At 39.5% G+C, this 14,082-nt stretch overlaps 1 protein-coding gene across 2 annotated transcripts in view; it reads right to left on the bottom strand.

Annotated features, from left to right (window-relative positions):
• Positions 1-10,191: 10,191 nt before the first annotated feature.
• The window catches only part of LOC126470673 (zinc finger protein GLIS2 homolog), a 131,399-nt gene continuing 127,508 nt past the window's right edge, over positions 10,192-14,082 (bottom strand). For both annotated transcript variants that reach the window (XM_050098667.1, XM_050098668.1), the window contains 2 exons: positions 12,679-12,797; positions 10,192-12,045 (listed from right to left, as the gene is read on the bottom strand). In XM_050098667.1, coding sequence (XP_049954624.1) covers positions 11,690-12,045; positions 12,679-12,797 — 475 coding nt within the window. In that variant the 3' untranslated portion in view covers positions 10,192-11,689. The remainder of the gene's footprint in view (positions 12,046-12,678; positions 12,798-14,082) is intronic.

Here is a 14,082-nt window from a genome sequence, read left to right as displayed (position 1 = left end):
GCAAAGTTTAAACTGATTGTAAATCACATTCTGGAGAGGTATGTGCTGAGTAAATGGATTGAGGATGGAAAAGACCCAAAATGGTTTAACAACAAAATTTGGAAAATGCTGAGGAAATGGAGATTGTTGCATCCTCAATTCAAAGAAGAATGCAGAAATGTTGACAGGCAAAAGTTAATAGAAATTTGTGCACCTACAAAAAGATCAATTCATGAGACATACAAATTCCACCAGAAATTTGTGCACCTATAAAAAGATCAATTCATGAGACATACAAATTCCACCATCATTAGAAAAAGATCTTGCTGAGAAAATTCTGGTCATGAGTAAAATTGCTAAATAGGCCAAAGGCTTATTGCCCAATCTGGTGTGGCAATAGAAACAGCAAAAGAAAAGCTGAAGTTTTAAATTACACATTCAAACATCACATCTTCTATAGAGGACATAGAAACTGGCATCCCTTGCACTGAGAAGCAACTGAAAAAATTGGAAACAAGTAAGTCAAGAGGTTCAGAGGGAATTCCAGTTCAGATTTAAAGATAGTTCTCTTCGGCATTAGCCTCTTACTTAGATTGTTTTTATTTTGAATCTCTCATCCAGTGAAAAACACAAAGTCTCTGGAAGGAAGTGCAGGTGACTCCCATATAAGAAAGGTAACAGGATGGATACACAAAATTACATAGCAATACCCTTAACATTGATTTGCTGCAGAATTATTGAGTGTCTTCTAAGTTCAAATATATAAATCTCACCAAGGTGGAAAAGCTTCTGTCCGCAAATCAACAAGGGTTTAGAAAACATTACGTATCAAAAACTCAGCTTGTGCTTTTCTCGCATGATATATTGTAAACCATGGATGAAGGACATTAAGCAGATTTCATATTCCTAGATTTTCGGAAAGCTTTTGACACAGCATGCCATTGCAGACTGTTAATGAAGGTCCAAGCATATGGAGTAAGTCCTCAGATATGTGTGTGACTTTGAGTCTTTTTAATAGAACCCAATATGTTGTCCTGCATGTTGAGTGTTCACCAGAGACAAAAGTATTGTCTGGAGTGCCCCAGAGAACTATGATAGTTTCACCCTTGTTCTGTACGTACATAAACAGTCTGATGGATAGTATGAGGACCAATCTGTGACTGTTTACTGATAATACTGTAGTGTATGGGAAAGTGGCTCTAGGAGGACACAGGATGATTTAGACAGAATTTTTATTTGGTGTGATCAATGACAGCTTGCTTTAAATGTAGAAAAATGTATGTTAATGCAGATGAGTTTGGAAGAACAGTGTATTATGTCCAGTTACAATTTTAATGGCAAGCTGCTTGACCCAGTCACACCAATTAAGCATTTAGGTGTAATATTGCAAAGCAATATGAAATGGAATGAGCACACAAAGAGGATCGAGGAAGGAGTGTCATGGCCCTAGGTACATCTCATAAGAATATTATCATGAAACCTGAACCAGACAAGGGGTTGAGGATATTTGGTGGCTTGGAAGGTTTCCTCTAGATGGTCAATAAACAGGCTGGCAAAGTAATCTTCAGATCCTGTCAAACCCTGTCCCTCACAAACCTCTTATTAAAGGAAAATGTTACCATGGCATAGGCATCTGTAAACCACATCTGCTCCTTCCATAATATACTGTTACTATGTAACCCCAGTTACTTATGTCCTGTTTCCTAAACTGAAACCCTTTGCCTTCAACAGCTGGAAGAACACAATAGATACAACCATCTTATCACTGACCATAAACCATTCTTGTCACTTTTTGAAACTAAGGAAAAATTTCCGGAATACATGGCCCATTGCCATCATCAGTGATCTCTCTATTTTACAAACTTCCAATACTTCATTCACTATTGCACTTCCAATCAACATTCTAATGTTGATGCATTTTCTCACCTTCTGACAGGTCCGGGTTGTGAATTTTACAACCAGTAGACACTTTTTTTTCAGTTAAGCAACCAACTGGAACAATCAATCATTTTATATGTTTCCTATAAGTTATCAGGATGTTGCTACAGCATCCAGGCACAACCCACTTCTTCAAAGGGTCTTGCAATTTGACAAGTCAGTTAGCCTAACAAGCACTCTGATGCAACACTGTCTAAGCTTTACTGTTTTTTTCATCAGTGGAATCAACTTCTGATTTACAGTAGATGACATACAGTGCTGGGTGGTGGTGCTACCCTCCCTGCAACCTTGGGTGCCCCAAATTCTGCTTGGAAATTTAAAGGGTGAAGTATCTGGCGAAGCAGCTGGCACACTGCCATGTCTACTGGCCTGATATGAATGATAGAATGTTGCATGGGTGGTTAAACAGTGTGCCATTTGCACAGCACACCAGTCAGCCCCACCTCTCACTCTCCATAGCCAGCACCAACGCAGCTGTGGGATCAAGATCACACTGACTTCACGGTCACTTTCTCAGTTCCATGTGGTTAATTATTGTGGACTCCTTCCCCCACTTTCCATATGTTGTCCACATCCAGTAGACAACAATGGCTGCCATGATGGGATCACTGGAGCAAATCATCTCTATTGAGGTGACTGACAATGGTCTCCAATTAACAACAATCAATTTCAAAAGGTTTTCCTTTTTTTGTACAGCCAAAGTTCAAATTTTAAAAGTGTTAGGGTCTGCTAAATCAGCTTCAGTGTTAACTAACTTTCTAGCTTTTTATAGGATCACACCAGCAATGGTTCAAACCTAGCAGAGCTTCTTTGTGGATGCCCTCATAGGGTGCTTTTGGAACTCCTGTTTTTTCACCTGCGGACCAGCCACATCATTTGTGGGTACCCTTGATGCGAACACACACAAGCTCCTCACTACTGGTCAAGGGCACACTGCAGAATAACATGGCAAGAAATCCAGGAATATTTTATTACACTGGCATGCCATGAAAATCTTCATTTAGAATGTGGAAGTTGTCGGACATAGGTAACATAAAGATAGAAAAGGTAACATGCCATGTTGAGCTTTGTTTTTGTATATTGGCATATGAGATCTTTTTTGGAGTATTTCATGAAGCCAAGCTAATGTTTTCAGAGAGCAAAGTATCAAAACTCTGAGTGAAACTTCCTGGCAGATTAAAACTGTGTGCCCGACCGAGACTCGAACTCGGGACCTTTGCCTTTCGCGGACAAGTGCTCTACCATCTGAGCTACCGAAGCACGACTCACGCCCAGTCTCACAGCTTTACTTCTGCCAGTATCTCGTCTCCCACCTTCCAAACTTTACAGAGCACTTGCCCGCGAAAGGCAAAGGTCCCAAATTTGAGTCTTGGTCGGGCACACAGTTTTAATCTGCCAGGAAGTTTCATATCAGCGCACACTCCACTGCAGAGTGAAAATCTCATTCTGAAAACTCTGAGTATTATGAAAAATTTGGCTTCTGTTCACCCTCCATGCAGTGATGTGATCAGTGGAAGTAAGTGTTCTAAATTAATTTTTGATTTGATGATGTGTGGCTTCTATAGCCCAAGAATTATCATATACAGATTTACAAGTTTTGTGAGAAGTTTGTTGTTACCTGTTATATGAAAATATGTTTCTGATTTTGTTGACTTACTCCACATGTATGAGAATCATTTTACTTAGAATCTGTGTAACAAAAATTTGTATTATGTATTCTTGTTTTTATAACATATTCTATATTCCTGATGATCTCCTCACTATGGATCTATGGAACAAAATGTATATGTAATCTAACCTAATTGATTAGTTAATCAACTTTTGGGAACACAAAAAAGTCCAGGCTATCTATAATTCACACCCAGGTACCAGTTATCACACTCTATGTAACTCCCAGCAGTTTTCTTGGTCTGTGAATTAAAATTTTTCTGTGAGTGCCCCTGTCCCCACACCCTGAAAGTGATGTCATATGCTGTTATTGAATGGTCCATAGTTGCTGGGTAGTTATGTGGAGGGGGTCAGGTCTGTTGGCACTTACTCAGCTATGCCTTCTTTCTTTTTAGAGTAATGTAACATATGAACACCAGACTGCACCAGGAGACAATAGTTGAGGTGTATGTGAGTGTGTATATGCTTCTTACCAAAAGATGTAGGCTTTGTCTGAAAACTTATCAGTCTATGGTCCTTTCAACATGCTTCCTGCTGAGCACTGACTCTGCCATTTTGGTGAGCACCTGAGCAATTATATACCCTCATATACATCTCGTACTTCATCTTATTTCATCTTCAATTTTTCACTGATGTCTTTCGCCAGTGTGTTGTTTCAGTCACACCAGTAAATACGTAATGAGTAGAGCTACTTTAGATTCAATTGTACCATTTAGCTACATTATACACTCCTGGAAATGGAAAAAAGAACACATTGACACCGGTGTGTCAGACCCACCATACTTGCTCCGGACACTGCGAGAGGGCTGTACAAGCAATGATCACACGCACGGCACAGCGGACACACCAGGAACCGCGGTGTTGGCCGTCGAATGGCGCTAGCTGCGCAGCATTTGTGCACCACCGCCGTCAGTGTCAGCCAGTTTGCCGTGGCATACGGAGCTCCATCGCAGTCTTTAACACTGGTAGCATGCCGCGACAGCGTGGACGTGAACCGTATGTGCAGTTGACGGACTTTGAGCGAGGGCGTATAGTGGGCATGCGGGAGGCCGGGTGGACGTACCGCCGAATTGCTCAACACGTGGGGCGTGAGGTCTCCACAGTACATTGATGTTGTCGCCAGTGGTCGGCGGAAGGTGCACGTGCCCGTCGACCTGGGACCGGACCGCAGCGACGCACGGATGCACGCCAAGACCGTAGGATCCTACGCAGTGCCGTAGGGGACCGCACCACCACTTTCCAGCAAATTAGGGACACTGCTGCTCCTGGGGTATCGGCGAGGACCATTCGCAACCGTCTCCATGAAGCTGGGCTACGGTCCCGCACACCGTTAGGCCGTCTTCCGCTCACGCCCCAACATCGTGCAGCCCGCCTCCAGTGGTGTCGCGACAGGCGTGAATGGAGGGACGAATGGAGACGTGTTGTCTTCAGCGATGAGAGTCGCTTCTGCCTTGGTGCCAATGATGGTCGTATGCGTGTTTGGCGCCGTGCAGGTGAGCGCCACAATCAGGACTGCATACGACGTAGGCACACAGGGCCAACACCCGGCATCATGGTGTGGGGAGCGATCTCCTACACTGGCCGTACACCACTGGTGATCGACGAGGGGACACTGAATAGTGCACGGTACATCCAAACCGTCATCGAACCCATCGTTCTACCATTCCTAGACCGGCAAGGGAACTTGCTGTTCCAACAGGACAATGCACGTCCGCATGTATCCCGTGCCACCCAACGTGCTCTAGAAGGTGTAAGTCAACTACCCTGGCCAGCAAGATCTCCGGATCTGTCCCCCATTGAGCATGTTTGGGACTGGATGAAGCGTCTTCTCACGCGGTCTGCACGTCCAGCACGAACGCTGGTCCAACTGAGGCGCCAGGTGGAAATGGCATGGCAAGCCGTTCCACAGGACTACATCCAGCATCTCTACGATCGTCTCCATGGGAGAATAACAGCCTGCATTGCTGCGAAAGGTGGATATACACTGTACTAGTGCCGACATTGTGCATGCTCTGTTGCCTGTGTCTATGTGCCTGTGGTTCTGTCAGTGTGATCATGTGATGTATCTGACCCCAGGAATGTGTCAATAAAGTTTCCCCTTCCTGGGACAATGAATTCACGGTGTTCTTATTTCAATTTCCAAGAGTGTAGATATGCAAAGAAGAAGGATATTTGTGGTTTAACATGCCTGCTTTAGGCCTAAAATGAGTGTAAATTTAATAATTGCATGTACATACACACATCATAAAAAGTTTGGCATCACCCCACTTCCCAGAACTCCTGAAGATAGACATTGACTGTGGATATTGTATCACAGACGCAGTCCCTTTGACAGTTCAGTGATGTCACTAAACCCACCCAAAGAAGTAAACAACCATGCATGAGCAGTAGCTATTAGATGGAGCGGGTCCGACAGCCAATCAGTTCCAGTCATTCCACCAGGAAGGAGGTACACGGCTCATATTGTCTGTAGTTCAACCATGCCTAGACGGTCAATACCACAGTTTGATTGTGTCCCTATTGTTACTTTGTACCAGGAAGGGCTCTCAATAAGGGAAGTGTCCAGGCGTTTTGGAGTGAACCAAAATGATGTTTTTCGGACATGGAAGAGATACAGAGAGACAGGAACTGTCAATGACATGCCTCACTCAGCCGCCCAAGGGCTATTACAGCAGTGGATGACTGCTACCTATGGATTATTTCTCGGAGGAATGTTGACAGCAACGCCACCATGTGGAATAATGCTTTTTGTGCAGCCACAGGACATCGTGTTATGACTCAAACTGTGCGCAATAGGCTGCATGACGCGCAGCTTCACTCCTGATGTCCATAGCAAGGTCTATCTTTGCATCCACAACACCATGCAGCACGGTACAGTTGGACCCAACAACATGCTGAATGAACCACTCAGGATTGGCATCACATTCTCTTCACTGATGAGTGTCGCACATTCCTTCAACCAGACAATCATCGGAGACATATTTGGAGACAACACGGTCAGGCTGAATGCCTTAGACACGCTGTGCAGTAAGTGCAGTAAGGTGGAGGTTCCCTGCTGTTTTGGGGTGGGACTATGTGGGGCTGATGTACGCCGCTGGTGGTCATGGAAGGTACTGTAATGGCTGTACGATATCTGAATGCCATCCTTGGACCAATAGTGCAACCATCTCAGCAGCATATTGGCGAGGCGTTCGTCTTCATGGATGACAATTCTTGCCCCCATCATGCATATCTTGTGAATGACTTCCTTCAGGATAATGACATCGCTCCACTAGACTGGCCAGCATGCTTTCCAGACATGAACCCTATCGAACATGCCCAGGATAGATTGAAAATGTCTGTTTATGGACAACACAACCTACCAAATACTCTGAGGGATCTATGCTGAATCGCTGTTGAGGAATGGTACAATCTGGACCAACAGTACCTTGATGAACTTGTGGATAGTATGCCATGATGAATACACGTCATCCTCAGACTGATAGTGCAACCAAATTGGCAGCATATTGGCGAGGCATTCGTCTTCATGGATGACTATTCTCCTTCAGGATAATGACATTGCTCGACTACAGTGGTCAGCATGTTCTCCAGATGTGAACCCTATTGAATATGACTGTGATAGATTGAAAAAGGCTGTTTATGGACGATGTGACCCACCATCCATTCAGAGGTTCAAATGGTTCAAATGGCTCTGAGCACTATGGGACTCAACATCTTAGGTCATAAGTCCCCTAGAACTTAGAACTACTTAAACCTAACTAACCTAAGGACATCACACACACCCGTGCCTGAGGCAGGATTCGAACCTGCGACCGTAGCAGTCCCGCGGTTCCGGACTGCAGCACCAGAACCGCTAGACCACCGCAGCCGGCTCCATTCAGAGGGCTCTACGCCAAATCGCTGTTGAGGAGTGGGACGATCTGGACCAACAGTGCCTTGATGAACTTGTTGATAGTATGCCATGACAAATACAGGCATGCAACAATGCAAGAAGATGTGCTATTGGGTATTAGAGGTACCGGTGTGTACAGCAACCTGGATCATCACCTCTGAAGGTCTCACTGTATGATGGAACAACATGCAATGTGCGGTTTTCATGAGCAATAAAAAGGGCAGAAATGTTGTTTATGATGATCTCTATTTCAATTTTCTGTATGGGTGATGCTAAACTTTTTTTGATGTGTGTGTGTGTGTTTCTTGTGACAAATATTTATTGAATACTGCATGTTTCCTAATATGTGTTATGTTCTTCTTATGGTTCTTAAATCAAATATAGAATGAAGGAGGGACAACAGTTTTAGACTCTTCCACAGGGCTTGATTTGTGATGGTACACACCAGTATGCCGTACTGGTACCTCTAATGAAAAAAAAAAAAAAAAAAAAAAAAAACAAAAACAAAAAAAAAAAAAAACAAAAAACAAAAAATCAGAATAAAAAAATTTGAGATGTGGTATGATAGAACTTTTGTTGTGGGTGAAGCAATGTAAAACAATTGTTGTATTCATGCTTTTAAAATGCTCAGAAAAGCATTACAATGACTTTTAATAAGTCAAGAAAATCTTTGTAAGGTCAAAGTTTCACAATTCCTTTTTTAACAAATCAAGTATTTCTGTTACATATATGCTTTGTCAATTTTTTGCACTGAATTAATATTATGTTTCTTCGAATGTTTCCCATTTATTTGACCTCAGCCTTTACAGTTTTCTAAAGTTGTTCCAAAATGACTCGAAATTGCTGCATTAAATGCTTCTCACATAAAGCACGCAAAAACATTATATCAGTTTGTATCAGTTGCTTATAACTACACTAACAGTGTTCTAAGTGCTGCATTGAGGGCTATATACACTGCAGGATGCTGAAATATCATAGGCATGTTCATTAATTGATGCACTTGTGGAGTATGCTGAAAAAAATAATAGTTTCACTTTCTGCACTTCCTGCTACCAGGTGAAAATATGGCACTGTAAGCAGTCAGAATGTGAGATGTTTCATTTTGGACTCAGTATGATGTTTGTTGTTTGATGACACTTATTGATTCATTTTGTGAAGTGACTCTTGGTTTGAAGGATTCAGAAAACTGAAGTTTTCTATATGAAACACAATGGCTATTGAGAAGAAAGACAGTGCACTGCTGGTAAAATTGTTTTACCACAACTACTTCACCAGCACAATAGCAGCACTACACTGTGGGAATACTGCTGACACAAATAGCTGCAATAAATGGGCTAAAGAAGATGATCAAGGAATTCAAGGACATGGGTGAATTAGGTGGTGCAGTAGGGAGAGGGAGGTGGCCCATTCCCAAGGGAATGTTGTTGTAGCTATAGCTAATCATGCATCACATGCCTCAGATTCTACAGCCAATACTAAAGCTGTGTCATGGGAATTGCATCTCCCCCAGTCAACAGCACAAAAAATTTTGCAGAGCATTTTACACTGGTATCACTACACGATTCAAAATGTGCACAAAGGAAGCCCTAAGGTAGGCTACAATGACATGACTTTATTGATATCCTTACAACATTCAGGACATATAGCAAATGAAGCCACAAGACAGGTTTTTGATACACATGGAAACAGATAATATGGGCCGGGAAATATTCTTTGGACAGATTAGGCACATTTTACTCTGTGTGTTGCCATGAATGCACATAAACATAATATATGAGTTATACTCCACAACATGTTGTGCAGTAACATCTGTTTCACTTAGCTTACATGAATGTGTTGTGTAGTTTCACAAGATCTTTAATTCTGAATCTATTTTTCTTTGAGAAGACCTTGTGGGCCTGTTAGGTGTAAACTGACATCTGCATGTTGCAAGGACATCCTTGTGCAACACGTGATTCCAGCTTTGCATGAATGCAACTGTGTCCACACAACTGTTTTCATGCAAGCTGTGATGATACTGCATGTTGCTTGGCAGGTGAAAGATTTCCTTTAAGAAACCTTTGGTACTGACTGCATAATCTTTAGGCAATTTCAAGATGTGTGGCCATCCAGATCCCTCACTGAGGCAACCAGAGACAGTAGTTTCGTGTGTATGAGTTGTATTTGGGTGAATGTGTGTTCTCTACTCCAGAAGAAGGCCTTTTGGACGAAATCTTATTTGTTTAGCAGTCTTTTTGTTGTGCCGCTCCGTTACTCATCATCTCCATTGTATGGTGAACAGCAGTCTATCGTTTTCATAATATTGTCATTATTCCATCTTGTATTGTCTATTTTTTGATAGTTTATTATTTCCAGTATTTTGTGCACATATTCCAAGATACTGGAAAACTTTTTTTCCAAGAGAATGTAGTGTTTCTCCAAACTGTTGAAGTTTGACCACCATTTCTTTCAGAAGGCCTATGCTACATCAAAAATAGACAGTGCCTTCACATACTGTTGATATTACATTACACTGACATACTATTCTGTATGACTCTTTATTTGTTAGTGTAAAACTTGATTCCATTTGATAAATTTCATGACCAAGGTTCCAAAATTTAATTTAACAAATAAAGAATACACAAAATCAATGCAGAAACTTAAAACACAGTTTTAAATTGAATGTAGTCTTGAATTTACCTGAAATCAGACATAACTTTAATAAGACTTAAAAGGAAAATGCAGTGTACAATTAAAAATTACTCTTATTTCATAAAATTCACAACAAAACGTTTATTCACAAACTGAAAAATATGTAATACAATAACAAAAAGTAAGGGTGCCTGTCTCATCATGTATTCACAATTTTCAGAATTATGCCCAAATACACACATTATTTTAATTTTCATGGGTTTCACAATTGTATTTTCTTATGGAAATTCCATTATAGATTTGTAAAATATTTTGTCTAAGAAAGGATAGGGGTTTATTTCATTAATAAATTCTGTAAGATGGTTCTGAAATCATTTAATAAAGTAGTGGTTGGACTGCATGTATGATATATTTTGATACACAACTCCTACAGAATTTGACAAACAAATATCATGCACTTGAAGAACGATACTGATAACTGTGAAGAATTTTATGTATATCATATTTCTGAAAGTCACAATTTCAGTACTGATAACTTTTTCTCTTCACAATAGCACCTACTCATCATCACAGACTAGCCATGGAGAAAGTAACTAAAGGAGGGATTAAAAGTTTGTGAAAACAAATGGCTTTTATTTTCTGTGGGAGAAATACACTCAGTCAATGTTATTTTTTCTTAACTAATACTTGGTAGGAAAAGAGAACAGAAGCCAGATCTTTCAGAACTAGTTCTAAGTTCAATCAGTTTCACTTCCAGTAAAGTATGTTCAGACACTAATGACTGTGCATGTGCACTGAGAATTATAATAAATGTTCTTCCTAATATAGTAAACATCATATATTCCTTTTACTAATTATTCTTTAATACAATACTCTCTAAATAAATAACATTCAGGTAATAGAAGTGCACACATCTTTGACTGCTTATACTATAAATACAGAACACACATTAAAATATACAAACACAGGTACAAACATAATTTATTCTTATATTAAGCTGTCTTCAATTCTTAAGCTTCACTGCCATGGTAAAAATAAAATACACCCACATTTACACATACTATTACAGGCTCCTGTCATTCACTGATTCATACTTAACTTAAATTATAAGCTATTAAATTTTTGTGATGAAACATTTGAGATCAATCATCTCCATTTTAACATTTTACCAGTCGGCAATCAATTATGCTCTGACGGAAAAAGTTGTTATTTTTCCGCAGAAGAGCCACACATAAGTATCCACAATTCTTAGTGATTGTCCAAGCAATACTTTTTTTTTAATCTTCCCCTTGTGAAGATCATGTATGCAATTATTTTATGAAATATCCATTATGCAATACTATTACATCAATGAAATCATCGATAGTTCCTGTCATGAGATTAACTTTCTGCATCTAGTTGCAGTTCACTTATGTTTGATAGCAACTGTGCCAACATGTTACTATTAAGAAAACTGACAGTGACATTACAAATATTTAGGTACCAGAAAATAAGACAGACAAGCTGTCTTTTTGATCACAGAGATTTGTGTGTAGCAGAAGTAATTGCATGTTGGGTAAAAAAACATATTGTACTTAGATGCTATACTTTAGCACTGATACTGAGATCAAGAGGCAAATCTTGTTCTGCTGTGCATGCAGGGTTTTGAGGTTCCCATAAGTTCCATGGAACATTGACCCAGAGGCTGGGGAAGTTTGTACTCGAAGGTTTCAGAGGAATTGTGACCTCTGACAGCTGTTCCTTTGTACACAGATAATGGCGATAGGTTTTGACATGTTTTCGAAGTGAACTTGGATCTGTGTATCGTTTGGAGCAGCCTGGTACCTTACATGTATATGGTTTGTCCACAGAGTGGGTTCTGGTATGCTTGAAGCGGTCACTTGAGTTTGAATAAGCCTTTCCACATCCTGGTACGGGACATATATATGGACGTTCACCTGTAATATGAAATGCATTAGTTAATAATTTTTGGCACAAAATAAAGCATACAATAAATTCCCATAATTTGTTTCTTAAATTTAAGACAGCTGGCTACAAATCATAAAATTCCTAGACTTCATCTAACACGAAAATAAGCAGTAAAGTATATTCCCTTTTTAGGACCTTACTGCTCACATTTTACAAGTTTTTAAAATAAAATGTTGTGAATGGAGCATGGTAAGGACCATTCTTGTATCCAATGTGTCTTAGTGATTATTAGCTACACAAACAGTAGAAGAAGTCTAAAATATGTAAGGTGAGGTCAATTGAAGCTACATTAGAAAGTGTGTGTGAAGAACAAATATCTCATAAGTATTGTAATATTTTACTAGAATTGTGTAGTACAACTCTGGGAGATGAAAGGAGAACTTCGCCACTTATTTCTTACTGTAGAAGGAATAGATAAAACTTAATATTTCTTCATTAGGTGACAGTACTGATGACAGTTACATATTTCATTACAGACTGGAGCATCTGTTGCAAGCAAACTGTTCCTTTACCACATTATTTCAGACACTATAGTCCTAAACAAAAGTTGGGTAAACATACTACGGTTAAGTACCTTAATTCATATGGTGATAAATACTGACCTGTATGAGAACGTGCATGGATTTTTAAATTTTCTGCTCTGCTAAAACTCTTATCACATTTGAAACAATGATGAGGCTTCTCATTAGTGTGTGTTCGCACATGCACCAACATCTTATACCTGAAAAAAGTTGCTCTGTCAGTTCTCAAAATGGTACAAAAACCTGTAGAATAAATTGCATTTGTTGTTTAAATTTGCTGCGTTTGCTTCGAAAGATAGATGAATGTGTTGAAAACAGTCTTTTACCATGTTTAATATATGTTATGGACCATTGTTTTCATTTATTTTCCCAGTTTTTCTATCTGTGTCATGTACTGCTTATTTCTGGATGTACGTATTACAGCCACATCCCTCAATATTCTTTATAATGTAGATCAAACTTCAGAGTTCCCTACAATTTTTAGTCCCTACTGTTCCAGTATGTTTCCCACTGATTCATCCCACTAGAGATAATGATAAGCTAAAGACAATTTCCCTTTCTTAGTACATTATAGCCCTTTCAGTACATATTTGTCTTCAGGCAGTCTTAATTTTCTTTCAGTCTTCTGCAACTGCTATTTTGTCTTTTCAGCAAATGCTTTTCCTCCTTGCACTACTATGTTTCTTACAAATTTCTTACTTGAATATTTTTTTAATAATTTTATTCCCTCCATTGCTGATACCCCGTACTTTTTATGTTTCATCTCCAGTTATGTTACTTCTGAAATTACAAAACACACTGTGTTGATTCTCACCTTTCTTTTACTGTAATTTCTGGCCTCACTTTAATTAGTTTCATAAAATGCTCCTGGCTGAAATACTTGGTTTTCCAATAACAAGACATCTGATTTTCCTTAGTTTCAGTTAAGAGAGTAATGTTTCATATATACCTTTATATTTTTTTCTCTTTTGGCTTATATTATTTAAAGGTCCAGAAAAAATTATTGTATTGTTTCCTTTGTCAAGAGATTGGTTTAAACTATAACGTTTTCATACTTCTTATCCAGTACGTATTGATCAACCACCTTCATTATGGCTATATGGTGCTTTAATACATATATCAACACCTGAAACTCCTACAAAAAAGCCATTTCAAACATAAAGTTCCTAGCTATTACAGTATGGAAGATACTAAATGTATCTCCAGCACCAATATTGTTTTAAAGATCCAGCTGTTGATTTACTAATTCTTCTGCGACAGCATATTCTTCTGTTTGTTCTTTTAGTACATAATCTAAATCTATTAAATACTGATTTTTGTACGCATCCAGTATGGGTCTGTAAGATTCCCTCACTTCTATTTGATGGCTTGTTGCATATGCCTTCTTCATTATTACGTACATACTTTTCTCTCCCCTTATCTTGCACGCCAAATGTTTTTATCAATTTTTAATATCACACACATAATAGATGTAAGTGCTCACAC

The sequence above is a fragment of the Schistocerca serialis genome, chromosome 3 (genome assembly GCF_023864345.2).
Source record: "Schistocerca serialis cubense isolate TAMUIC-IGC-003099 chromosome 3, iqSchSeri2.2, whole genome shotgun sequence".
Lineage (NCBI taxonomy): Eukaryota > Metazoa > Arthropoda > Insecta > Orthoptera > Acrididae > Schistocerca > Schistocerca serialis.
The sequence above is the reverse complement of the archived record's forward strand: the minus strand, read 5'-3'. Positions and strand labels throughout refer to the sequence as shown.